Source organism: Bos indicus x Bos taurus, chromosome 8 (genome assembly GCF_003369695.1).
Source record: "Bos indicus x Bos taurus breed Angus x Brahman F1 hybrid chromosome 8, Bos_hybrid_MaternalHap_v2.0, whole genome shotgun sequence".
Classification (NCBI taxonomy): Eukaryota; Metazoa; Chordata; class Mammalia; order Artiodactyla; family Bovidae; genus Bos; species Bos indicus x Bos taurus.
This window is the reverse complement of record NC_040083.1, coordinates 59,007,929-59,035,015: the sequence shown is the minus strand read 5'-3', so window position 1 is coordinate 59,035,015 and position 27,087 is coordinate 59,007,929. Positions and strand designations below refer to the sequence as shown.

General features: G+C 45.7%; 1 protein-coding gene across 2 annotated transcripts; it reads right to left on the bottom strand.

The window, feature by feature from the left end:
- Positions 1-1,792: 1,792 nt before the first annotated feature.
- On the bottom strand, positions 1,793-26,572 carry PHF24 (PHD finger protein 24). Of its 2 annotated transcripts, none has more exons than XM_027549548.1 (8): positions 26,348-26,572; positions 12,367-12,748; positions 11,537-11,722; positions 8,258-8,336; positions 7,758-7,963; positions 7,251-7,411; positions 6,839-6,934; positions 1,793-6,522 (listed from the first exon to the last, which is right to left on the bottom strand). In XM_027549548.1, exons 2-8 carry the CDS (start codon positions 12,742-12,744, stop codon positions 6,426-6,428), a joined length of 1,203 nt encoding a protein of 400 aa, XP_027405349.1. In that variant the 5' UTR covers positions 12,745-12,748; positions 26,348-26,572; the 3' UTR covers positions 1,793-6,425. The 2 variants fall into 2 exon arrangements, with proteins under 2 accessions (XP_027405349.1, XP_027405348.1); XM_027549547.1 differs by lacking the exon at positions 26,348-26,572 and adding an exon at positions 25,633-25,845.
- Between the last annotated feature and the right edge of the window lie 515 nt (positions 26,573-27,087).

Here is a 27,087-nt window from a genome sequence, read left to right as displayed (position 1 = left end):
CCAGCTATGCCTGGGAGGGGGTGGTGCATGGAGTGATACACACACAGCCTTTAGGGGCCAGAAATTCTTGCTGTTCACTCAGTGCCTTACAGTGTAGCAAGCTCTTTTCAATTACCAATTTTATCCTGTCTTCACTCAACTATCAGCCTAGGAGGCAGACAAAATGAAGTGTTTTCCAGATTTTTACAGATGAGGAAACTGAAGTTTAGCAAGGCCAGACTAAACAACCCTATGAGTGGGGTGGGAGAGAGAACACTAATTACTCCACATTTAGCAAATTTAGTGATCACTGCTCTACTCTGGCTCAAGTGCACTCCTCTTTATCTCTAGGGAAAGTCAGAGTGGGTGGAAGTTTTTGTGGAACCGAAGCTCCAGCCAACCCTGGGAACAAGTGGCAGTTGGTATGAGGAACAGAGCTGGGAGGGTCTGAAGTTCCAGTCGACTGTCTGAATGAGAGTGGGGAAACCTTTCTTGTCATGAGGGTTCACAGAGGTCCAGCTTTCATGCCTTTTTTCTCTGTCCCAGTGCTTGACTTCACTGAGCCTGGAAACAGGAGAGAGGATTTGTAGGATGTTATTGTGTCTGAGCCTGATGGAGTTCTGTGGGAAAATTCCAGGAAGGAGTGGTGTGGGAGTCTGTGAGTGAAGGGGGTGAGTTGTGCAGGTGGTTAAGAAAGCCTCTGATGGGGGCTACATGCCTGGCTACCTATGTATGCCTCTTCCCTGGGGATGGAAACAGAAGGTGCTGGACCATATAGCAACTTTATTTGTGGTGTACTTTGACAGGCAGCACAATAAATTAAGAGCATGGGCACCGAAATCAGACTGCCTGACTCCCCTACTTCCTAGCTTTGTGACTGTGGAACCTCACTTTTACTTTCTCATCTGTAATACAAATCACATAGGATTGTTTTGAAGATTAGCTTATGCAAAGCACTTAGAACTGCCCAGTACATAGTAAGTGCTAAAATATTAGCAATTAACAGTTGATTCTTGAACAATGTGGGAATTAGGGGAGCTGATGCCCCTGCCACAAAAATCCTCTTGTAACTTTATAATTGGGCCTCCATATCCCTGGTTCCACATCTGCAGATTCAACCGAGGATTGTGTGGTACTGTTGTACCTATTTATTGAAAAAAAATCTGCATATAGTTAGACCATGCAACTTAATGGCCTCTGGTCCCTCGAGTTAGCTGTATTTGTGTTTGGGGCTCCCATGGTTTCAGAGTGGAATATCTGCCTCTGATCCAAAGTCTAGAGACGCTTTCACGTCTACAGGGACTGGCTCTGTTCTTCCCAGGCAAAAGGGATGAATTGGGGATTCCATAGTCCTTTGAAAACTTTTCCAGATCTTAGTTTGTCCAACCTACCATATCACATTAAAACAATTAGCAAAGATGGCGAGGAAACTCTCAGACCAAGGAGAGCCCAGACCAGGAGAAAACAGCCAACTAGTAGTCCACACTTTGTAGTTCAGCAGAAACTGGGAAGGGAATGTCTAATACTGGCCCGTGGTGTGTGTTTGGGGGCAACACACACCAGGGAGGCTCAGAGGACTTACCTCTTCCTCAATTTCTTCAAAAACTTTGACTTTTCTCTTCTGTGCCCCCATCTCCTCTGTGTTCATGGTGGAGCCCCTGCCTCCTCCCACCCGCCCCTCCCCCTGGCAACCTAGCTGTGGGCTTCCTGGAGGCTACAGCTGCTCCTGTTTTAGATTCAGGAGTTGGCCAATGATAGGAAACCAAACTGAAACTCGGCAGGCACCCTGAACAAGAGAAAACAGAAGCCAAAATAACATCACAATCTTTTTATTATGATTTCCATTGTGCCCAGCCTCTGGGAATATTAGCTCCTTCTGGAGTGAAGGCTGAGCCATGCGGAGGAGCATGCAGCTATAGTGATGGGAAGACAGGGCCTGGGGATGTTCCCCTCAGCTGTCAAGTTACCTTCTGAAGAACAGCATTGGATCCTCCATTACTACTTGAGTGCTCTCACAGCCATTTGGCCAGAAGACAAATCAGAGGCCATCTCTCACAGGAGGCTACGCTTGATGGCCTTTGTTTCACCAAGGATATGGAAAGGCCTTGCTACTTATACCTTGATGTTCTTATCTGTGGTCATCCCAACCCATGCTACACCAACTGGAATGTTATTGGGCTTCTTAGTCACTGACCTGAGCAGATCTAACATCCTCTCTGATCTGAGTTATTGGGGCATGTGGCCCAGAGGGAAGAAAGTTTTTCCTTAGTGCTAGTGGGGTCTATTGGAGATTCTGTAACCTGTTCATTTTCTTTCAAGGTTGCCTAAAGCAGTGGCAGCAAGAAAGCAACAGCAGGGAAAACGCCTAGTCCTACCCTACTCCAGGGTGAACCATCGAGAATAGGCATGATGCATTAATACCCCCCACTCAAGGAGGCCTCTGTTGTCTGGGCTGTAAGCTAAGGGCCCAGAGAGAGATTCTGGGCAAGCTGAAACCCGGTGGTGTGGAGAAAGCAACTATTTTATTTCACTGTAAAAAGAGGGGTAAAAAGGGGTTTGGTTACAGGTGCTGCCAGGATGTCCTGAAAATCTGGCATCAGTAGTGTTTTGCCTTTAAAATGCCAAGTATATATCTGTCTTTACTCTGTTGGTTTGATGGGACCTGCAGGATCACCAGAGCCTGCTATCAGTCCTGCCCTGAGGTTCCTCTTGGCTTTGTGGTATTCATGGCTGGCCTGGGGCCCTACCAGACAGCTTCTTCTTTTTTTTTTTAAATTGTTTTTCGCTTCAGTTGTGTCTGATTCTGTGCGACCCCATAGACGGCAGCCCACTAGGCTCCCTCATCCCTGGGATTCTCCAGGCAAGAACACTGGAGTGGGTTGCCATTTCCTTCTCCCAGACAGCTTCTTTTGAGCTTCTCTCTTGCCTTTAGGCTTCTTGGCACCACTTTTACTGAAGCCATGAGACCTGCAATGGTTGAGGTTGAGGCTTAGCAGCCTAGGCACAATCCTGAACCCAATACCCAGGGAGGTGCTCTCTTCCCAGGTGGTTTGATTCTGTGCTTCCCATATTGTTGACAGGAATGGGGGACCCCCATATTTGGTCACGCTAACAAGGCCAGGGTGACATCCCATAGGGAGCACCAGGGCCAGAAAGGCCAGTATCTGGCCTGCAGTCACACTTACTTAGGCTGAGGACAAAAAGAGGCAACATGCTTGTGGCTTCAGCCATGGCTATCCTCTAAGGAAGAGCTCTTGAAATGGATCAGTATCTATGAGCGAGGAAACCGCTCTATCCCTGGGATCAAAGGGGCCTGTTGCTCAAAAGCGTAGAGCCTCCATCTACTGGCAAAGGCTGATCTCATGAGAGGAAGCCACGGGACAAATCTGAGGAGGCTATGTGGCCACAGCTATTGCCTCAGCTGACTCTCAGTCCCAAAGCTCCACTGCATCATCCAGACGTCCCTGCCTTTATATCTGAGCACGGAGAAGAGGACTGTGGGTTAAAAACAGACTGAGGACAAGTAGTCTTCAGAGGAGCATCTGTGTAACCTCAGCCTCCCTTGATTGGGGGTGGTGGTGCAGTTGGGGGTGACTGGGAAAAGAACTGATCTCTGCAATTTTGGGTAGCTAAGATGGAAACATTTTCTCATACTCCTATTACAGTCAAACACTAATTTCTGTACTTGGCAGAATTTCAGTCACAATGATGAAAGGGCTTGAAAAGGAAAGGAAATGAGCTTCACTAGGTTTGGGTTTGGGTGGAACTCCGGGAGTTGGTGATGGACAGGGAAGCCTGGCGTGCTGCGGTTCATGGGGTCGCAAACAGTCAAACATGACTGAGCGACTGAACTGAACTGAGGTTTATAAAAGTTTGAATGTCTCTATACATCCTGGAGAGAGGCCCTGTGGATTAGGACACTGCAAGGGGAAGCCTCAGAAAGGCGGGTTGGGACAGAGCTTCTATAACTCTTAACTTAGGGAGCAATGGAACCTCTCCTCTCTCCTTTGGTAAAAAGTTAGATGCCTATGGAGAAGAGACTGCTTGCTTTTCCGTCCTTTTCTGCTTCCTAGGACTCCTGTGACTTGGCACTCCACCCTTTCATGAGGACAGTGTCTCTTCTGGGCCCTTTGCAGCATGTCCCCACCAAGGAAGCTTGCTGTCCCAAAATAGGGAGGGGTGGTCCCAAATGGGTCAGATCCTACTGTGGAAGAACCCTGGGGCCTGTTTTGCCAGGCCCTGAGATACAGTTGGCCTGCTCTAGTGGCCTCCAGTCTTTACACTCACCCACAGAAAGCTAGAAGCTGCTGCTCCAGAGGTAGGCATCACCCTGGTCTGTGAAAGATCAGGGAACAAGAAGATGGACTTCCAATCCTTGTGACTGACAATGAGGCAGGAGAAAAAAGCTGTTCAGCTCTCAAAGCCTAGACTTTGCTTTTACTCAAAATGCCTTGTCCTGAGATCAAGCAGCCCAAGGCCATTGACATAAAAGGTGATTTGCCAGGAGAGTAAGCAAGAGCCCTTGTGCTTAATATGGTTTAATCTTCTCAGTGCAGAACCCCAGGATGGGCTGCTTCAGATGCAGTCCTTGGGCCCAAGAGTCATGTGCTTTCTCTTTTTTTGGCTGGACTAAATAATGGCCCCTCCTACTGATTAGTTTTGGGAGTGTGGCTATGGAGTATTTACAAAGAACGGAGCCATACACATGAACCCAGTTCATCTTCTGTCTGCTTCTTTTCAGTCTTAAATAATCCAACCCCAGAAGCTTCTTACTTGACTTTCAGGTCACGCTGTCTCTACAGGAGGAGACCATATAGTGCCCTTGCCATGCCCCAAGTTACAGCTCCCCTCTATCCCCTGAGCAACACTTAGTTGTATGCTGACTTCTGTAGAAGTGCCTAAAGGAATGGGGATGTGTTAGTTTATTTGTGACTGAGACAAGCCCCTCTCGAATAACTCCTGGTACCAAGTCAGACCTTGCTAAACCTAAGTCATGAGGTTAGAAACAGAAACTTGAACTTCAGGACCTATGCTTACCCATAGCATATGCTGACTGGAGAACTTGATAAGAACTTAGGAAGAACAGCTGGGGCTGAGAGGCCAGGCTGGTGGCCTTGTGGTAGCATCTTTTTGCCTCCAAAGTCCTCCCTTGCCAGGTCTAGGCCCTAAGCTTGTGGGGAAGAACATGCAGTGAGCAATGGGGAAAAGCAGCAACTCAGGCAATATCTTAGTAACAGGGAGAAGGGAACACCTCCTCCTTCTGTGAGGCTTTGCTGAGACTTTCTCTGTTCAAGAGAGCTGAGATCTTCAAATCATCTTAGCTTCAGCCTCTTATGCTCATTGTCATGTGGTTTGAAAGGAGTTCCTGTTTAGGGTTCTGTATGCCATACCATGGCACACTTTTCTATGTCTGCAGTTAAGCTAAAGAATGGAAAAAAATGAGCCTTCTTTCCTCTTTCATCCAGGCCTGCCCTCACTGGAGCTCAGGCTTTGGGTCTCTGTGGTAGCTGACTTGGGTGAAGCACCTAACCCAGAAGGCTGTGACTACTGCCATCATACCTGTTCCATTTAGGCCTTGGGTTCTTGGCCATGAGCACCCCCCTAAAAAACAGGGGTCAGGATGGCTCACCTTGGGTTTGGACTGGTCTGCTAAATAAAGACTTTTGGACTTAAATGACCTGGATGAGAGGGTCCTAGATTTCTGGGTCCCTGGGAGGGGCTGCCTCCCCCTTTTCTAACTGGCACTCCACAGATTAGCTGCCTTCTCTGTCACCAGGAATTGGAATTTAAATAAATAATAAATAAATAATAAGTGCAGTGGTGGTCTTCAACCATTTTCCCCACCCCAACACATCCAAGGGACATAGCACACACCTATTAGAACAGTGGTTCATCACAGAAGGGATTTTCAGTGTGGGAAGAGGGAGTCTGTCAGCATCTCTAGCAGAGTATGTGAGTCTGATATGCCCCCTTATTAAGAATCACTTGGCCAGAGACTGATCTACTGTAAATGAAAACTGGCCAAAAGAGAGACCCCCCCCCCCCCAATCTATACCAGGGGCTTCACAAAAGAACTTTGGTCTTTCTTCAAAAAAAAAGAAGTCTCAGGTCTCTGATGGTATGGACAGCTAGGTGTGTGTGTTTGTGTGTGCATGTGTGGGCACACATACGTATGCAGTGGCAGGTCCAGTCTGTAGTGTGAGGGCAGGGGGTGGTCCTGCAGCAGATGCTGCCAAAGCTCCCAGGGCTTCTCCATGTGGCAATGCATTGACCACCTCTGTTGTGAGGGAAATGGTGACTTCAGTGCCATAAAGCTTAGTGATAAACTGAGATGTGGACAGTGCTCCACCCCCAGAAGTCTCAGTACCAGAGGTTAGTGGGGAAAGGGAGAAATGAAAGGAGGGAGAGAATGCCACTGTCCCCAAACTGAGCTTTTCTGCTCCATGCTATCCTGGGGGTTTCAGGTGAATGGCCAAACTGTTGGGGCGAGCAGCCAAGATGTAGATGACACTCTCCTGCAGGAAGGTAGGCCAATCCACGAATCTGGAGTGGAAGCAAAGAACAGATTTGTGAGGCTGGTTGCTGAGTCTGGAGGCTCAGGAGACCTGATCCCCACAGCATGGCTTGAGCTGGGCAAAACTCAGGGCAGTCCTGGCTTGTGTCTGACGTGGTGCTGTCAGACTGTGCTTCCAGGCTGACAGCCCTCTAGCCCTATGGATCTGGGGTCAAATGCACACTCTTGAAGTCTGGTTTCTGGGGTGGGCATTTGTTGTTTTGGGGTGATGGTGGGTAATGCTCAATCTTACTTGTGTGTGTGGGGGTCAGGGTATAGACAGCCAGGTAAGGAGGTGTCACTCACCTGGACTCAGGCTCTGTGGGCAGTGGGGCCTTGTCCTGACTCTTGCTGCTGCTGCTGGCTGGGCTGCTGTCTGCTATGGGACCCACATGGCTGACACTGTTGGGTACAAAGACATGTGGTTAGAAGTGGGACTGTGAAAGGTCTGCCCTTCCCATATTCTGGTGAATCCAAAGCTCTGGTGAACCCCTGGATATGTACATCCAGGCTTTTCTGACATGGGTGACAGAGTTTGGAGTCAAGGCTGAACTATGCCTTGGCCAGTAGGAGTCACGGCCACTATCTAATTCACAGAAGGATCCTCTCCTGGCTATTGGACGAAAGGGCAGAAGAAACAGGGAGGCAGGTACCTTTCATACCAAGGGACAAAGGAGGAGGGTAGGTGAGTGGGGGCAGGGATTGGTAGGGAGTGGACCTGACACTGCAGGAAGGAGCCTCAATGGGGCGTTTGCAGAACCAAGAGTGCTGGGCACGGTGGCATTCAGCCTCGCTGATCGTGCTCCCGCTGCCCCGGGCCAGGAAGGTGGCTCGGGCTCGCTCCCGCTCCTTGACTGTTAGAAGCCTTAACAGAGAGTTCTGTGAAAGAAGAGACAAATTAAGACCTTGGAGATGAAAATATTTTGTAAACTGTCAAGCCATAGAGAATCCTACCTCCATTATCATCTCTGCAACCTCCCTTTGAAGCTGCCTGGAGCCTTTCTGGTAGCACCAACATTTGCAGTGAGGTCCAGCGCAAATCAGTCTTCCTTGGGCAGTTTCCCCAGCCCAGGCACTGGATCACCTGTCACTGGCTGGAACCTGAGCCCTTTCCTGGTACTGGTTCCTGCTCAGAGAGTACCCAGTGTTCCCCCAACCTGCCTGGCATGCTTCCCAGGGCTCTGTCACCCAATATCCCACAGACATCACCCCAGCTGGCCCTTACCTGGGGACGCAACTGCTGTAGAAGCAGGAGGGACTCGTGGGACAAAAAATCAGGCCACTCGACATGTCCTCGGTGTTCAGGGTCCAGGGCTGCAAACTGGCGGGCTGCCTGCTCCTCTTGTTCCTCACTGAGAGCTCTGTCACTGTTCCCTCTCTTTGCTGTTTGGTGGCGGTAGCGTAGGAAGTCCTCCAGCGTCAGGGAGCAGTCTGTGGGGAGGCACTGCATGCTAGCCATGCCCACCCTTCTCAGCATCTGGAGCACCTTGACTCACCTCGAGTGCACCCTCCAGAGCCCCTATGCCCACAGCTTTTGTCCAGTCTTTGTCTCCATAGCCAGGATAACACAGGCTGTGACCAGGGGTGGGTCAACAGCTTGCAAACAGGGTTCCAATTACACCCTTGCCCTCCAAATTCCAGATTATTCCTTGCATGGTTCATCCTAGAAAGTATGAAGGAGAAACCTTCCTGGCCTTCTCCATTGGCAGTACCACCCAGCCTTACCAGGGATAACTTTACACTGCTGAAAGGTCTCTGTGAGGCTGTACATTTCCTCCTCAGTTAGCAGCAAGTTGAGATTGTCCTGAAAAAGAAGAAGAGCTAAATCAATGGCCATATAGGCCAGAAAGAAAGGCCAAGGATCAAGAAGGGTGAAACAGTATTTCAGATGGAAGGCAATTATGGGATCATCTAATCCCAGCCTCCCATTCACAATCAAGGAGACTGAGGCCCCAGAAAGGGGAAAGGACTTGTTCAGAGCTGTCCAGCTCTGGCTGGGATCATCCCCAGAACCCAGTTATCCTGGCTCCACCCCCAAGTCCCTTTTACTAAAGTAGTGGCTTTTGGATTATTCTCCGAGATAGCTTAGGGGCTCCTTGGTGGTGCCTTAGGAAGCTGCTGCAAGCAATAAGGGGGAAAGTGGGTAGGGTTGTGAATCCTCAGCTCCATCAACCAGAGTAGCTCCATCTTTATCTATTTTACATATCTGGCCTCTGTGTTAGACTGTGTTCAAAGAGTATTTTAGTTTAAAAAGTTTAATTCTAACTCCAGTTTCCATATTTGGTAAAACTGTTTAATCCTAAAGTTGTATCACTTTCACTCCAGAATGGTTTTGAAAGAGATGCCATCATGAAAAATTTCCTAAAACCAAATGAATTTTTCTTTTTAGTGGTGTCATGGAAGTTTTAATTCCAAAAGAGCACTGACATGTTATTTTGTTAGCATTAATTTATAGTCTTACAGTCTTTAAACTACCAAAGATTCTTTACAGTAGATCATTTCCTCTCTAAAATACCAGAAAAGAATAGGAACAGACATTTCATGACTATTCATTTGTGGATTTCATGAAGAATCCAAACCATTCTTTCAATAAATACTTTTTGAGTACCTAGTATATACTTGGCACAATGGTGTATAACATTGTGAGACGTTCAGTACAGCTGGAGTGTAGAGTGTGACTGTGTGTGTGTGTCTGTCTTGGGAGAGGGTAGGGAGGAATGATAAATGATAAGGGAGGTGAGGTCAGCAGAAGCCTGATTGTGACGTGCCTCAAATACCCTTTACTGAGTCCTTCAAACTGGGCCTTTTTTCCTGAGAGCAAAGGGGAGTCACAGAAAGGTTTTTAAGTGTGGAGTGCTATGGTCAGCTCTTTGTCTGCTGTGTAGAGAATGGGTTACATGGGCAAAGCCTGGTGGCATGGAGGGCAGTTAGGTGGTTGATGCAATAAAGAAAAGATGAGTGGCTAAACTAAGACATGAGAATGAAGAAGAGGGGAAAGCTTTGAGAGAGACTGGGAGGTAGAGTTCAAAGGACTTGCTGACCCGCTGGATGTGAGGGGTGAGGGAGAGAAATGAGTAGGGGCTGGTAACTAGCGGGCGGTGGTGGTGTTACTATTTACAGAGGCAAGGAATGGAGGGAATAATGGGTGTGGGGAAAAAGATGAATTCATTTTGGGGCATGTTGAGTGTGAAGTACTTGTGAGACATTAAGATGGATATAAGAGACAGGAAATTTAGGTTTGGACCCACAGATTTGGGAATTATTAGTATTTAGGTGGTGGAGTAGCCACTGAAGTAGATGAAGATCCAGAGAGAGAGAATATAGTGGGAGAACCCTGAGAGACATCAGCATTTAGGTCTGGGACAAGAAACTAAGGGCACTTAGGAAGAATGGTCAGAGAAGGAAGTTGGGAAGAGAATCAGTAGAGGGTACTGGAAGCCAAGAAAAGAGAGTTGTGCAATGTAGAGGTAATGTTAACAGTGGTTATACAAGTCAGATGGCATTTTACTGATTTTCTATTTTCTCTGATTTCCATATTTTGTGTAAAAATTCTCACAAAAATATCCATACCCTAAAAAAAAATGGAGCAATAAGAAGTGCTAAATACATCAGAGAGGTCAAGTAAAAGATTCCTGAGAAAAGGTCACTGAACTTGACAGTTAGGTCACTGGTGACCTTAGAAGAGCCAGTTCAGCAGAATGATGGATACACAAGCCAAATTACAGGTGGCTGGGCAATCACAGGAGATGTACTGCCAAACAGAGTTGCTGTGAGTGAAAAAGTTAGCATTTGGAGGAGTGATGACTAGGAGAGACTGCCTGTAGAGGAGGCTCTGCTGTGTCATATTCCAGCTGGGGAGAAGGTATTCCTGTGACTAGAAGTAACTGTTCTATACTTCACTTTATGGACAATAACACATGGAGAATGTGTTATTTGTTAGAAAGCAGAACATCTTTACTTTCTCCTTGGTGGTAGGAAGAAGAGGGGATCAACTTATAATCCTTACTCTGAAATCAGTGAATAATGAAGATCTGCAGGGCAACAGATCAATAAAGCAAGACTTGAACTCTACTCAGGTTTACTGAGAAATAGACATGAATCTGTATTTTTATCTTCTCAAGAGTTAGAGGACATTTATGTATAATTTGCAAAGTTCTGAATCAACAGGTCTTTGTTACTTAAGTCACAAAATGATTACTTCAGAGATGAAGAAAAAGGCTTCAAAGAGTTATGTAGAAGGCCAAATGAGGATCTCAGGACTAAGAACTTTTCCTGAGGTAGAATCTATTCTTACTGAAAGCAAGCCAGTTAGGCTTTCAGGTTGGTTTTCCAGATGAATACAATGAATGACAACTATCAACTATTAGATTAAATACTGTTCCAAGCAAGACTTCCCTCATTGCTCGGTTAGTAAAGAATCTGCCTGCAATGCAGGAGACCTGGGTTTGATTCCTGGGTGGGGAAGATCTCCTGGAGAAGGAAATGGCAATCCACTCCAGTATGCTTGCCTGGAGAATTCCATGGACAAAGGAGCCTAGCAGGCTACAGTCCATGTGTCTGGAAAAGTTGGACACAACTTAGCAACTAAACCACCACTGCTCCAAGCAGAATCAATTTTGAATAACTAGGTCTCATCCTATGCATTCTGTTCTCCAGCTCAGTGGTTCTCAACTGGAATGTCCTGTTCCCCCAGGACACATTTGGTAACATCTGGAGACATTTTTGGTTGTTGCCACTGCGGGTGAGTGTTACTGGTATCTAATGGGTAGAGGCTAGGGATGCTGTTAAACATCCTACAATGCAAACAGCCCCCACAACAAAGAATTACTGTGCCCCAAGTGTCAACAGTACTGAGCTAGGGAAAGCCTGTCCTAGCCCTTGTATGTACTATTGGAACACTCTTCAGGTCACTGCCCAGAAACCAGTGTTGTAAGACTGGGCCTCCAGGGAAAGGGCCCAGTCCTTAGCAGTGCAAGGCTAACCGTCCCTGCAGCCAAGGCTCACACAGTAGTGGCAGCTCCAGCCTGTTTCCGTGTGGGCCGTTTCGGTCACTTCTGCGGCACTGTCTCCCTGGATGTAGCCCATGCGGCGTAGGCAGCCATCATGGAAAACCCTGGTGCAGACCCTGCACGGGAAGAGACTTTCGGCCGTCCAGACTTCACAGACATCACACATCTCATCATTAACAACCTGGGGAAAGATGGCAGCAGTGAACAGCAGCAAGATCCTAGGCCACCAAGCACAGAGCTACCTGAATGGGACTGAGTGTCCCTGGAGTAACCTAGAGGAGCAACTCCAACTGAAGCCACTGTTAGGGCAATAGAGCTTTCTCCCTGGAAGATAAGAACCAGCAGGTTCTTCCAGCTGCTCAGGCCTCTGTGACTATGTTTCTGAGCAGGGATGCTATTAGCATTTTTGGAAAGAATAATCTCTTGTGAAAGACTGTCCCAGGCATTGCAGGACCCTCAGCATCCCTGTGTTTCTTAGCACCAAATACAAGAGCAACTCCTAGTTTTGTGACCCTCTCCCTACCCCACCCAAATTTCCAAATGCCTCCTATAGAGAGCAATATTCTCTCTTAGGTGAGAGGGCTGGCAAAAGACCACCTCCCCCCATGGTATCACTCCTTATCACCTGTTTCCTCAAGTTTTATCACTAAGTCTATCCAGGATATAAGATTTTTATTCTTGGGGAAGAAATTCAAAGATTACTCTGACTCAGCTCCATCTTTCTGGTTTTAAGTCTTACTTTAACCATACCCAGGCCTCCCTGTCCTGCTCCCTGATCCTCAGAAGGTCTAAAACTGGAGGACTCTGCCCTTTTTGGACACTCACAGGCTCTCTGGGCTCCAAGCGGATATCTGGAGGCTTGTCGTCATCCAGCTTCCGGGTGGGGCGGATGAAGGCAGGGGGTGTAAAATGACTGGTCCTGTCAAACTCCTCAGGCTCCACTCCACGCCCATCCCGGAGCCTCTCCCAGGAGGCACGGTTGACACTGCTCTCTTCTTGGAGTGCTGGGGCACTTGCCTCTGCTTCTTTCTCCTCCTGCACCTCTTGGACAGAGCCCTCTACTGTGCCACGGCGAGACCCTGGAAGCTCACCTGTGCGTCGGATGGAAGGCCTGTCCCGCAGCCCATCCTTGAAGGCAGACACAGCCAGGCTCACCTTCTGCACCTGTTCTACCGTCTGCCGCTTGGACATCAACACCCCCATGGCTCTGTGGACAGAAAGCAGAGGGGCCCAGATTCAGCCAATGGTTTATCATGTTAGGCCAATGCATTTCAACCATTCATCTAAGTGGCAAATACTATTAAACAGCTTTTCCCTTTTCTGGAACTCAGTAGCATGGTGGGGTGGACAGAGCACTTGTTAAGGAATCAGAAGACCTTGGTTCTATTTCTGACTGGCCCTGTGACTTTGGTTTTCCTGTTGGTAAAATGAGGGTGACCTACTCAGCACACTTCACAGAGATTTTATGAGACTAACAGTAGACTAACGTAGACTAGAAAGCACTCTACAAATGTGAGATTGGTATCTCTGTCTCCCTTCCTGTCCCAAAGCCAATTAGGTCTAGGGGTCCCAGGCCTCTGCTACTTTGAGATAGTTGGAGACCAAAGAACCCAAGTCAGCCAAAGATGATCTAAGGCATAAAGCAAGACTGCAGCTACACCTTTCAGTCTTGGGACTGAAGGAATGCTCCTCTGACAAGTGCTAAAAACAAGAGTCCATATCAAATGCCTACTTTTTGAGTCAGAATGCATGAACTCCTATTTTTGGAGGACTGAATGCCTCATTCAGGAAACTCGGTTACCTCATACATGTAGTCAAGGTCTCAAACACTTCCTTTGCCCTCTCTAATTAGTAGTTATGCCTGTTTATGAGTCTGTCTGTCGATCACAGACAACCAGGCCATTACAAGCTTTACAGTGCTTCTCACACTTGTAAGCCTTCACTAATGTCATGCTCACCTTTTCTGCTTTGATTCTCTGAACTGTTGAACAAAGGTCTATATTCTTTACAGGTTAAAAAAGTACATTATTCTTGCTTTTCCTCTGTAGTACCAGGGCATTGGAAAGTGAGGGCACAACATGGCACACTGCAGAGCTGGTCTGCTATTTTCTAGCCTGAAGGGTCTTAGTGGAATTCAGTTGGGGAACGTCTATTCTAAGTGGAACAAAGAGTCCACTTGCTCTCAATCCATCATAATCAAGGCCTATTGAACAGTAATTTGTGCACGACACTGATAGCTTATCATTGGAAATAGAAGGCGGGGGAACAGAGTCTCACCACTCAAGCTACTTAATACCAGAACTCAAAGAAAAATAAGACAGAGTTCTGGAAATGCCTAAAGACCATACAACTCGGTGAGACTATACAACTGGGAGTCAGAGTGGACCTTGAAAGATGGGTAGGAAGTTATCCTCAGTTTGGGGAAAAAGGTGACAGAGGGAAGGAGGAGAGATTCAGGCCGATTAGAAGGCTACTATAATAGTCTAGGCAAGAGGCAGAGGGTTTAAACTGAAATGGTAGCAGCAGGAACGATACTGACTGAGTTGATTGGATACTGTGGAAACAGAAATGTAGGAATAATTGATAACTTGATTGGATCAATGGAAAGGGCGAGAGGGCAAGTTATATTTATTTCCCAGCTTTATTGAGATGCTATTGACATATAACGCTGCTTAAGTTTAAACTGTACAATGTGATGGTTTGATAATCATATTGTGAAGTGTGTACCACCATAAGGTTAGCACATTCTTTATCTCACATAATTACTATTTTGTTGTTATTATGATGAGAATGTTAAAGTCTACACTCAGCATCTTTCAAGTACACAATATAGAATTTTTAACTGTGCCGTCAGCACTCCTACATGGATTGGGGAGTCGACAGTGACTTCCATGAGGAAACAATAGTTGAACTGAGCTCTGATAGATGAAGAAGCACTAGCCAGGAGGAAGGAATCATCAAAGGTCCAAAATGGAGAAAGCATTCTTCACTCTGTTTCTACGAGTTCAGCGTTTTTAAATTCCACACACAAGTGAAGTCATACAGTATTTTATTCAGGATTTTCCCACTTGACTTATTGAGATGGCAGTTTTAAATTTAAAACTAACAAGAAGGGTAGTGCCATTTATGGAAATTGGGAAATAAGAAAGAGGGATGATGAAGTTGGATTTTATACATGTGGAATTAAAGATATCTCTGGGACATTCAGGTGTTATGCTATCCACAGCTTAAAACTTTTCAATGGCTTTCCAAAGCTTTCAGGATAAAGTGCCCCAAATCAGTTTCTTTCTTTTCCAAAATATTTATTTGGCAGCACCAGGTCTTAGTTGTAGCCCTCAGGATCTTCTATCTTTAGTTGCAGCACATGGGATCTTTAGTTGTGGCATGCGAACTCTTAGTTGTGGCATGTGAGATCTAGTTCCTTGATCGGGGACTGAAATGGAGTCTTAGCCACTGGACCATCATGAATGTTGTACCCTTTGACCAATATCCCCCCATTTCCCTCACCCCTCACCATCATGAAAGACGCCAAAATCAGTTTCTTTACCATGGCCTGTAAGGCCCTCCTCAGTCTGGTCTTCCTTTTTTATTCTGTTCTAACCACACTGGTCTTCTTTTAGTCTTTTTTTGCCATGCTTTCTCCATTTTGGACCTTTGATGATTCCTTCCTCCTGGCTAGTGCTTCTTCATCTATCAGAGCTCAGTTCAACTATTGTTTCCTCATGGAAGTCACTGTCGACTCCCCAATCCATGTAGGAGTGCTGACAGCACTGTGCTCTTCTGCTTGAGAACACGCTGTCATTATATATTCAATAGGATGATTATTTAATCAATGTCAGTTTCCTCTATTAGACTGTTTTTACCCTGTGTAGTATCTACCTCTACTGACTAGCAAAGTATCTGAAAGAGAAAAGGCATTTAATAACATTTCCCAGTTAATTAATTGTGGATAAGTCTTTTTTTGTTATTTTTCAGAGACATCTTAATACACATAAAATCTGATGACAGCTACGTCTTCTTTCTAGAAACAACTATTTTATGTGCCACAATAGAGCAAATTCCTACTCTGTCTAGCTGCTTGCCCTGCTATCACTTGTTATTAAAGGAACCCAGCTCATTTTTTAAAATTTATAAATTTACTGGTAAGAAAGGAAAGATTCCATTTCCCCTTTTGTAAAATTTGTTTTTAAAATTAAAATATGATTAAAGAATATTTGCTGTGAATAAGTGTCATTTACAGGATGGTAGCAACAGAGATTTATTGAGGCAAGATTTATTGATCAAATTCAGGAAACTGTTTAAGGTGATTAAAAACTCATTTTTTCCCTCAGTTGTAAACAAATATTAGACCACAGAAGAATGGTTAAATTATGTTACAATGGAAGACTGAACAATATGAAAATCATTGAGGCAAAAGTAAATTGATTAATGTGGAAAGATGTTAAAAATATATGAACATTAATGAAAAAGGCAAGTTACAAAAATGCTCATGTTATCTAATCTTTGTTAAGAAAGGATGCATGTTTTTCACATTTTTGTTAATCTGTTTTTTCTCATTTTCCTACCTTGCACATTTTATAATTTAAAAAGTCACAGAGGCAACTTGGTGCCTTGCTTTAGCTATGAACCTGCTGTGACCTAGGACATGTTATTCTACTGCTATGAGCTTCAGCTCTTTATCTGTTAATGCGTATGTTCGGAATATGCAGTCTTAAGCATTTAGAATGCTCATGTTCTTTTCTACATTCTTTTAAAAGTTCATGTGAGCTCTTGAGCATATGAGGGTACACAGCTTGGGTGGGGCTATGGGTGGAGGAGAGAGTGTGTATGTTAGAGCTTTGCTGAGGCTGTGGGCCCAGGGAATCCGTCTTCCCTTTTTTTTTGGCTGTGTAGCATGGCATATGGGATCTTAGTTCTCCAACCAGGAATTGAACCCATGCCCCCTGCATTGGAAGTGAGGAGTCTTAACCACTGGACTACCAGGGAAGCCTCCAGGGGGCTCCTGAGTGGCTTGGTCTGTAGTCCAAAGACACTGCTCACATGCCTTATGAACACTACTGTGCTCTACAGTTAGGTGGAAAAGCAGGTTCCCAACTTACAATAAGAGGAACAGGCAAGGAGAATGCAAAACTAACACTAAGCCCTTCACTGAGAACCTTCCTCATGATCAATTACTATTTCCAAGGCCACAATGTTTTCCTCAGAAACCTTCCATGGTATGTTTTTCACATTTTTGACTGTGGCCCACAGTAAGATATATAGTTTACGATGTAACCCTGTACACACAAAGTTATAAACATATGTTCATAGACCTATAACTGAACCCAAAGTTTTGTGAAAGAATCCTAATTTTACTACATGTCATGCTCCCAGGTATTTTCTGTCCTCTCTATTCTAGTTCAAAGGGCAATCTTGATAGTGACTCTTTAAAATGACTTGATAATTTCATAACAGGTCTGGACCTGCAATTGGAAAAACAGCCATAGAGTAATTATACATTTTTAATTAGAGAACTGTGCTTTTGTTTTTTGACTTAAAGATGGTTACCTGGGTTGGGAAGATCCCCTGGAGAAAGGAAAGGCTACCCTCTCCAGTATTCTGGCCTGGAGAATTCCATGGACTGTATAGTCCATGGAGTTGCAAAGAGTCTGACATGACTGAGCGACTTTCACTTTTCACCTCTGAAAGACAAGGACAACATTGTGGGGTATAGGGTATGGTTTTCCCTTGACTGGAATGATGTAAGAATTGAATTCTCAAGCCTGTCTTAAGAGTCTGTGTGGTTGGAGGGTCTAGAAAATCTGGACGGTACTAACATATTTTTTTTAAAAAACACCCTTTAATTTGAAATAATTCTAGATTCATGCATGTGTGGTCAGTTGTGTCTTTTTGCCATCCCATGGACTGTAGCCTGCTAGGCTCCTCTGTTCATGGGACTTTTCAGGCAATACTGGAGTGGGTTGTCATTTCCTTCTGCAGATACTAATATACTTTTGACTGAAGAAAACCATACTGTATAACAACAGTTTGACCTGTGGGCATATGTAAAATAACATTTATCAGAGCATTTATTTTTACAGCCATAAGAAGGTGAAAATTATCTTAGTGGGAGAATTATTAGAGAACCTGTGATATATTCATGCTATAAAAATAAAGAGGAAAAAAACTGGTTTAATCCAATACAAACACTAGTTTCAGAGCAATGACTCTCACTGGCTGGGCATATAGAGGTATATATATCAGAACTCTAGGAAACGGGAAGAAATAGTGGATTGAAAAAGCATATCAATTGTAATATATTTATATTTGGAAAACAAATATTAAAAGCCATCACCTTTTCGGGGGGTATGTAACACAGACTACAAAACAGCAGAGCTTGACAGTATTCTCCTGGTTCCTGAGAAGATATAGAAGGTGCTATCTCTCTAAACAGCTGGGGGTAAACTCCTCCCACAAGTTGTAGTAGAAGATTCAGAAAGCAGTCATAAGACACTAGTGTTTATCAGCAAGAAGGCACAAGTTAAAAAAAAGGTTGATAAAAACTTATTTGGAGACCTGGAATAGCCATATCAGATTCATTTTTTCAAGAATGATTCACTGGAGGAAAAATCAATGGTGTGCATTTGATTCTTAGTGGCTTTTTTAGATAATAAGAACTCTGAACAAAGTCCAGCCAATTAGGAGGGTTATAGTCTGTAAGTGACCCAACTCATTAATAGTGTATTGGCAAACTAATCATAAGCATATCCCAACACACTGCAGTCCTGCACAACCCTTATTCTCTGTAAGGATGCTAAGAATCACTATTAAGCTACTCAATTGTTAATGATGTCACTGCAGTGGATTTTTAAGTCTGTCCTTAAAGGAATTTCAATGGAGACTGAAGATGACATCCACCATCAAAACAGACAGACAGATATACATAAAAATAAAAAAACACCTTCTAGTCCTGACCACAGGATCTTCAAGGACTGCTATTCCTTTCTGTTTTCTAGGCCACCTTATGCCCACAAGGGCAGAAAATATAGAGCAGAGGCATTAAAAAGAAGCATCAAAAATCCAAACAAGAGCCCAAGTCATTTTGTCTTGACATGGCTTTAATTTTGAGAGTCAATTGTGAGGATGCAACAGAATTAGACTTCAAGAGTGAGGCTGAAACCCTTAATGCTTAATGGAGAAGGACTGAAACTATATACAAAAGACACCTTGATTAGAAGCAAGTATTCTGAAATATCCTGCACCTGGGGTGTTTGAGAAATTAACAGAATCAGTCCTAATTTCTAGAGAAACAAGTGGCAGTGATTAGTGATGGGTAAAAACAAATGCCTGGTGAGAAAAACCTGGCCTCTCTTGTGCTGGAAGGAGTCCTAGGAAGAAGAGTTAAAAGGAAATCAAGGTGCACAAATGCCATAAATTATATCTAATGATTACTCCTTTTGCTGATGGGTAGAACTGGGGTTTTCTGCCTCCTAACAAGGATGAAGGAGGGATAAAAAGACATTGTCCCAAGAATGATGTGACTGTCAGAGGATGTGTACTTAGAGAAGGCTTGGGAAAAAACCTCATGGGAGCAGGAGCAGGTGGTGGGAGTAAGAGGGAGAGGAAGGTAGAACAGGGCTGTCTGAGTCTATGATCTGGAGAAAACTAAAACAGATGACAACCAGAACCTTTCTTCAGGGAAGAAAAGTCTTTACATGCATTTGTCAGGCAGTAATATATATGTGGGCAGCCTTAAATGTGTGCGTGCAAGGCACACCCATTCTCTGCAGAGCACATGCTTACAACAAAGTGGGATTATTTATAAGGGCAAAGTGGTGGGAGTAAGTGGAGGAGGGGTTGCTCCATAGCAGGAGCTGGTGAAGAAATAAGAAAAGGGAAGACGGTGAGGGAACCTCTTCCAAAATTCTCTATAAAGATTTGTAGTTCTGAGGAGCCTGGGAAGCAGCCCTCTCCATAGGCAGGAGTCTCTTCACTAGGCATGCTAAATGTCAAGTACATTTACTTGTCTTCATATGGTTCTTGTATGGGAATGGCAGCTATTTGAAAAAGGCTCAAAAGTAACTATAAGTGATTGTTTGGAGGTTCTGAGGACTTCCCTAGGCAGGAACAAGGTAAACTCCCCTCTAAGTTGGAGGACAAGGGAAAACAACAAGAGTGGCTTTAGCAGATATTAAAAGTAATCCCAGTTTTTCACTGAGATTGAGAGGGAGAAAAATCTAAGTGGTTCTCACTGCCTTCCACAGAGCATGTTAACTAGGCAACAGAAAAAGTTTGAGATCATGGTGTCACTACCCTTTTACATCCTCAATGTTGGCCACAGAGACTGATCAGGCCAAATCTCCAAAGTTCAGTTCTAGAAGCTATACGGTCACCTGCTCATCTCATCACATCTACTCTGCTCTTTGAGGGGACCCTGACTGCTGACTCAGGGCTAGTCAGGGTGAGAACAGGTGATCATACAGTAGTTGTGGGTGATATCTCTGACCACAGGAGAGAGCTACAGAATTTTAGAATTTGGCCAGTTTCCATAACCACAGTGATTTAAAAAAGAGAGAGACTAGTATTACCAAAGTCAACAGTCCCCTGCATTTATGCTGTATCCCTGGGCACTGTGACCGGCCCAGAGGATGGCAGTTGCTCTGAGGGCACGTGCAGTAAACTTAAAAACATATCTCCTCCCTCCTTGGTCTGGGACGGAGCAATTTAGCATGAATAGCATCTGCAAATAAGGGTGAAAAATTTCAAGGTTGTTGACAACTGGCTCCAGGTAGCATGTGCCTAAAAAGTTGTCTGAGAGCCTCAGGGAAAGCCACACACCTAATACAGAAGGTGACTAGCCATAAGGATATGGAAACCAGTAGAACTAGGGTCTCCAAAATGTAGAATGCACAGCATAGACTCTTTAAGTTCACTGTGCACATCATCAGCCTTGCGACTTTAAACACAAGCAATCAAAGAGTCCTCTTACCCTCTGCTGGTCTTTGAGGAAATTCAAGCCTGAAATAGCCTGGCTGATCTCCAGTGGCTAGGTGCTGCTTTAGGAATCCAGCACCTCACCACAGTGCTCATGGAGTCTATTTCTAGTCGGCCATTCTGTTTCGGGGCATAGTCTCGGAGAAGGCAATGGCACTCCACTCCAGTACTCTTGCCTGGAAAATCCCATGGACAGAGGAGCCTGCTGCAGTCCATGGGGTCGCTAAGAGTCGGACACGACTGAGCGACTTCCCTTTCACTTTTCACTTTCATGCATTGGAGAAGGAAATGGCAACCCACTCCAGTGTTCTTGCCTGGAGAATCCCAGGGATGGGGGAGCCTGGTGGGCTTCCGTCTATGGGGTTGCACAGAGTCGGACACGACTGAAGCGACTTAGCAGCAGCAGCAGCAGTCTACAGACTACTTTTAGTTTTCATGTCTATAGATCCTGAAGGGGTCTAACTGGTATCTCCCTGTCTTTTTCCTTCTTCTAAAGATTTATTCTCTTCTTCTAAACATTTATCCAGTGCAGCAGCACTGGCTTCTGTCAGCCCAGGAAGATACAGTCACCCCCAACTGCACAGGGCTCTTCTGGGGTTTCCAAGGAGCAGAAGGGCTGAAGACTGAGTAAAAATGTCTTCTAGGCCTCAGCTCAAGAGAATGAGACATGAGGGAGGTGTTGTTGTTTAATATTTTCTGGAAGTCCAAAAGCTTTAATACACATGAGGACAAAATTATGCTAGGCTCTATAGCCTCTGGGAGCCTGGGATTAGTCTTCATGAAAAACTACAGTGCTGGCTTCCCACAGAAGCATAGCTACAGTTAAGGAATAGCACACCATCAGTGATTAGCTGGTGTGATTGCACTTAGCAAGCAGAGCTTTTCAGCAAGATGGAGACACTCCCTGTTCTCTGCTCTAGGGCCCTGAAGCACAGACTCAGCCCCATTTAATGCATTCATTACACCTGAATTATCACGACTTACTTATTTGTTGATACTACATATATTTGCTGAGTACAGCCTACTATGTGTCAGGAACAAATTAGGCACTTAGTAGCTGTTGGTAAAATGAATAAATGGAACCTTACTCAGCCTGTGAGAAAGCAGTGTGAGTATGTGTGCGTGTAGGGGGCATAAGTTTAGGATTAAAAAAAAAAGTGTTGCTTGAGCTAAATTTTGAAATATGAGTGGGAGTTACCCCAGTGGAAAAGAAAAAAAAAAACGGCATTCCAGGAAGAGATAAAAACACATGCCAAAAAGACAAATCAAAAAACAAAACAAAACAAAAAAAAAGCACACGCCAAGGCATGGAGCTATATGGGGACTCTCTCATGGGTTAGACGGTATGAAGCCAGCCAGGTGCTGGAGGGAAATAGGCAAAGAAACCTGCCTTCACATAAGAATTAGCCCAAAGAACTGGTTTGAGGTAGTATGCTGAATCTGTTTAAGGGAATATGTATTTGGATTTCAGGGAAACTCAAACCAGAGAATTGGGTTTTCTGAGGCCAGGTAGTAGGATAGCCCTGATAAGTCCCAGGGCTGACCAGTAAGTACACTGCTTGGCCTTTGGCCCAACAGGAAACTCCTCTTCATGGCCTAAGAGCTGATACGTAGTGACTGTAGTGAATCTTTGGGGCTGTCCCTCTGGGAGACCTGTAAGTCTGATTAGGAGCTCAAAAAACAAAATGAAATGAAACAAAACAAAACAAAAAAAAAATGGAGAGAAAGCCAGCTAGCCAGCCAGCACACTGTTGTTTTAGTAAGAAGACCCCAGTAAGATGAAATATTTCTCAAAACCAAATAGAGATCATGTATATAACAGGGCTTTATAAGTTATCCGACTCTAAGGTACTGTCATCATTATCATAGAGAGGGCCAAGAGTGTGGCCAGTTCACTCAAAGCATATGGGCAAAAAAAATTCTGGCAGGGCAATGCCACGGGGACTGAGAATGTGGTTGCTAGAGGAGGCACAGAACAGCAGTTGCTTTTTAGTGATGCATGATGATTCCTATAGATACTCTGTAAAGCTGTACTTCTCTCTCTCTTTTATCTTGTTATATTAAATGATTAAAGAAATGCAGACTGATCCTATTTGAATTCCTCAAGGGCTAGAAACTCTCATCTTTATCTAGCATAGTGCCTGGCAGTTGGTAGCACTTAGTAAATGTATATGGGTCTCTGAAGGGATTGCTGGAAGGGGAGAAGAATGAAAGGAGATGTTATAATGGAAAAAATAATCATGTCTCCAGCTGGACACTGATGGTCTTGGTTTCTTGGTCCAAAGCTGGTAAGCATTTCTGTCAGAATGTGGTCATTAAGATTGAGGGGTTGGAGTGGATAATGATATTCCCATTAGAAATGAATAAAGCAATTTGGGAAATGAAGACAGCAGAAACCAAGAGCACTGCTGGAAAAAAGCATGTAGGACTAGAAGATAATAGATTCTGTAGCTAAAAAGAAATATTTGCATAAATATGATCCACTTCGGAACAGGTGTACTGGAAAAAATACAAGGAGTATGAGAAATGGGCTGGGGAAGATCCTACTATTCGTATGTTTGAGAAACAGGAAGCATTGTCCAGAGATGGCAAATGTAGAGGAACCAAACCATAGGAATGTGGTCAGAGAAGATGAGGAAGATTAAAGACTGAAAAATCCAGACTCATTTGTGTGCACTTAAGTGAAATTGTGTGAGCCATGTTCTCTTTTATTTCTCTTTAGAGCTTTTTTTTTTTTAAGTAAAAGGCCACCTGGTGACATCCTTCATACCCATTGAGGAATGATTTGATTTGCAGACTCATATTGCAATTAGAGGAGAGATATTCTTAGAATTTTATAATCCTAATGTTTACCCATTGCTGGACATTAAAGAAGTGATATCTAGCACCTGGAGCCATCTAACAGTTTTTCCAGGGTCATGAGTGGGTGTGATACAAGTTTAGGAATAAAACTCCAGTGATAAATCTGAATCAGAGCAAAGATCATATTTGCAGGCTTGTTCTGATTTTCTTTAAAAAAATACATCACAGTTTATTTTGGTGTGTTAAACTGATGAGAGGGGTTTGAACTGAAAGGGGATTATAAACAACTCTCTAATGGGGAGGTGCTTAACCAATATCAGCCTTTGTCAGTTTACTTCACTGAGCAGTGCATGAGATGCCACACCCAGGTTATTTGGTTTTCTTACAGGCCTGATCTCTCTTCTCACTATGTAACCCCAGGAGCCCAGGGAACTCTATTCTATTAAAGGAGAATGTCATTAGGTTTGGCTATGTGGAAGTAGAAAGGACGGGGGATAGGAAGACTCTTCCAGAATGGCTTTGTGGTGAATTCTATTGCTTAGCGCCCTCACTACTCCATTTTTGGACAAGAAACCAGTCTATCCTTGGTCTCAAATTCACACCCTTGGGATTCAGGTGGAATGAAAGCTACCACAGCCCAGGCGGTGAGATGAGGATGCCTCACTATGTCCCGCACAGACCCTTTGCATTCCTCAGACGATGGACTCCCAGTATGCTTTCCTTGGCTTTGAGCCTTTTCTGCCTCCCCCTCATCACACAGAGGCACTATTGGTCAGATGTCCGAGTGGTATCTGTGGACCAATGTCTGCTAGTGCATGTAGTCAGATGGCCACAAAGACACTGTGGGTCATGCTTCCTAACAGTGATCACTCTCTCTGTCCTCTCCCTCAAGGATTTTGCAAGCTGGGAGGGTAGTCTCAGAATACTCCATCCTCTGAAAGGTTCCACTAGTCCCCCTGAGCAAATCCCATCAAAGACCATACCCAGAGGCCTCTTCCAAACCCAATTAAGTACAGAGCCACCCAGAGGCATCATTATAGTGGGGCTGCCAGTGAAGGAGCCACACCCTGAAATCTGGGGATTCAGTGGAAATCAATTCCTGCAGTAGTCTCATCCCCAATTAAACTGTCTTCATCCACTTAATTAATCATCACATTTACTGAGTGTGTATACCACTGCAAAGCCCTATGCTTGGTATCTTATTGCAACTTATTAACAAGTAAATATTCTTGCTTCTGCCTCTCCTTGATACTTTTTCCCAAATAAACTTAGAAAAACAGATTTCAAGATCCCATGTTTTGTGACCTTGGGCAAATTGCTAAACCTCTCTTGAGTCTAAAGTGCCAAATGTTTAAAAGGGGATAATTTCATAATGCTGTTGTAAGAATTATATGAGATGTCAAGCTTCCCTGGTATAGTACTTGGCACATGGGTGCTCAATAATCTTACATATCCTTTTTTCTTCTGTCAAAGGATCTTCTTTACAGGACCTGGCTGAGTCAGTTGTTCTACTTGATTTTATTGCTTTTTAAATCTTGAGGGTCAAGCCCAGGGCCTCAAATCTCCTTTCTCTGCTTCAGAGGCATCAATGGTCCTCTCCCCTCTCTTTAAGAAGTTCTTGCCTCCAACTTGGAGCCAACTGGACTACCACAGAGAACACAAATTGTAACGGGGTGGGGGACGAATGGGCAAAGATGCAGTCCCACAAGAGCCCTGACTCTCGACCGTGAAGGAGGGACACAAGTTAGGGCACTTTGAGCCCTGACGGAGGTCAAGGCCAAAGACCTCTGAGCATATGGGAAGTTACTCCTGGCCTGGATTCCACGGCAGGATTCCTCTCCTCTCAGCCAGCGGCTCCTTCCAGGCAGTTCTAGGGTACTGCCTCGGGTCCTCTTGTATACTGGGCTCCTCTGTGGGGTCCATACCAGGTGCAGGCTCCTACGGCTCCCCTACGTTCCCAAATGGTCTTCCACCGAGACAATACTAGAGACCGCCTTTGCCCTCCCATAGGTACTCAGAGCACGGTCTCTCTGGGGATGGTGTCCTCCACATTGGGCCTCCCGGTGTAGCAAACGCAGAGAGAGCCCTGGGAGCCTCCACTAGCACAGGGGTCTTCCATGGGGGCGGTTCCGCACACCGCTTCTGGGGCTCGCCCAAAGGTAGTGGCAGGAAAACTCGGGGTTCATCCACTTACACAGGGACCCCTCGGGGACGGCTCCCACACAACACCTCTGAGTCCGCGAAGGGTTGTTCGCTGCCCGCAGACCCGCCCCTCACGGTGCCTGCCGGGTCCCCGCCGCCCCCGCCCCCGCTTACCGAGACCTTGTGGGTGCGGGACACGGGTCCGGGGCTGGCGGACTCTACACCGCGGGCCCCGCGTCGCCCATGGCCGCTCGGAAGCCGGCGTGATGGGACCGAGCGCCCGGAGCCGGCAGCGCGGGCGGAGCAGCAGGCTGAGGCGGCTGAGGCGGCTGAGGCGGCGGCGGCGGCGGCGCGCGCGCCCCGAGCACACCCACCCTCCCCTCCTCGCGCGGCTGCGGCGCTTGCGCCCGCGCGAGACGACCTCCGCGGGCTGAGGGGCGCGCGCCCCGCCCCGCCCTCCGGCGCTGAGACGCGCGGCCCTCGCGCCTCAGCCGGCGACCGCGCGCGGGAATGAGGCTCCGAGGGATGGCGGGAGGGCCGCGGCTCCACCTGGGATCCTCAGCCCGACCCGACGAGCCGTGGGTCCGGGTGCCAGTGTTCGCCCTCCACCAGCGCCAGACTCTGCGGCGCCCGGACTGCGGCAGCCCGGACGCCCGCGGCAAGGTCAGTGCCCGTCGGAGAAGGCGGCCCGGGAGGGGGCTCCGCGGGGAATGCGGCCGCTCCCAGTCCCGCCCGCGCAGTGGCTAAGCCGAAGCGCCCTGCCGCCCGCACCTGCCTGGGGAGGTGAGAATGACTCAACCAGCGGTCTCGCCGGGCTCTATCTTTCCTGCCGAGGGCAGCTGCCCATTCAGGTCTCCGAGCCCACGACCCCTGGCATCAGGGCACTCACCTTCGCAGTACCCTATGGCGAAGGGTCCAAATGAGCTTTCGCAAAGTGCTCGACTGGCCCAACTCTCAGTGAGCTGTTTCCTGAGATTATTGGCCTTTCATCTCCAGCAGCAAAGTAATGTACTTTAATGTAACCCAGTTTTTGCTGCAGCAACCTCATACCTCAGACTGTTTGAATAGACAGCTTGTCAGGAGGCCAGCAGTTCTGACGTGCTTCACCAAACACCACTCTCTGAAGCGGGCAAGGAAAAAACCGAGTCATAAAGCCCCTAGCACTAATTGTAGAGAAATAACTGAAAATATGCAAATGAAACGCCCAAACTTTTTATTTAAATTGTGTTTACATTTTTACCTACGTTCATTTTCTTGTGCATTCACTCCCTACGTCTCAAATACAATTCACATTTTTTGAACATCTAGTGTTTGTTTCGTTCTGTTATGTACTGTAGGAGACCCTCCAAAAAAGAATTCAGTTTGTTCTTAATGTCATGAAACTTACCAATAGGGAATATAAGATAAATATTTAAAGTGGGTAACCAACAAGGACCTACTGTAGAGCACAGGCAACTCTGCTCAATATTATGTAACAACCTAAATGGGAAAAGAACTTGAAAAAGGATACATGTATAAATGGATCACTTCGCAGTACACCTGAAACTAACACATCATTGTTAATCAACCATCAGATCAGATCAGTCGCTCAGTCTTGTCCGACTCTTTGCGACCCCATGAATCGCAGCA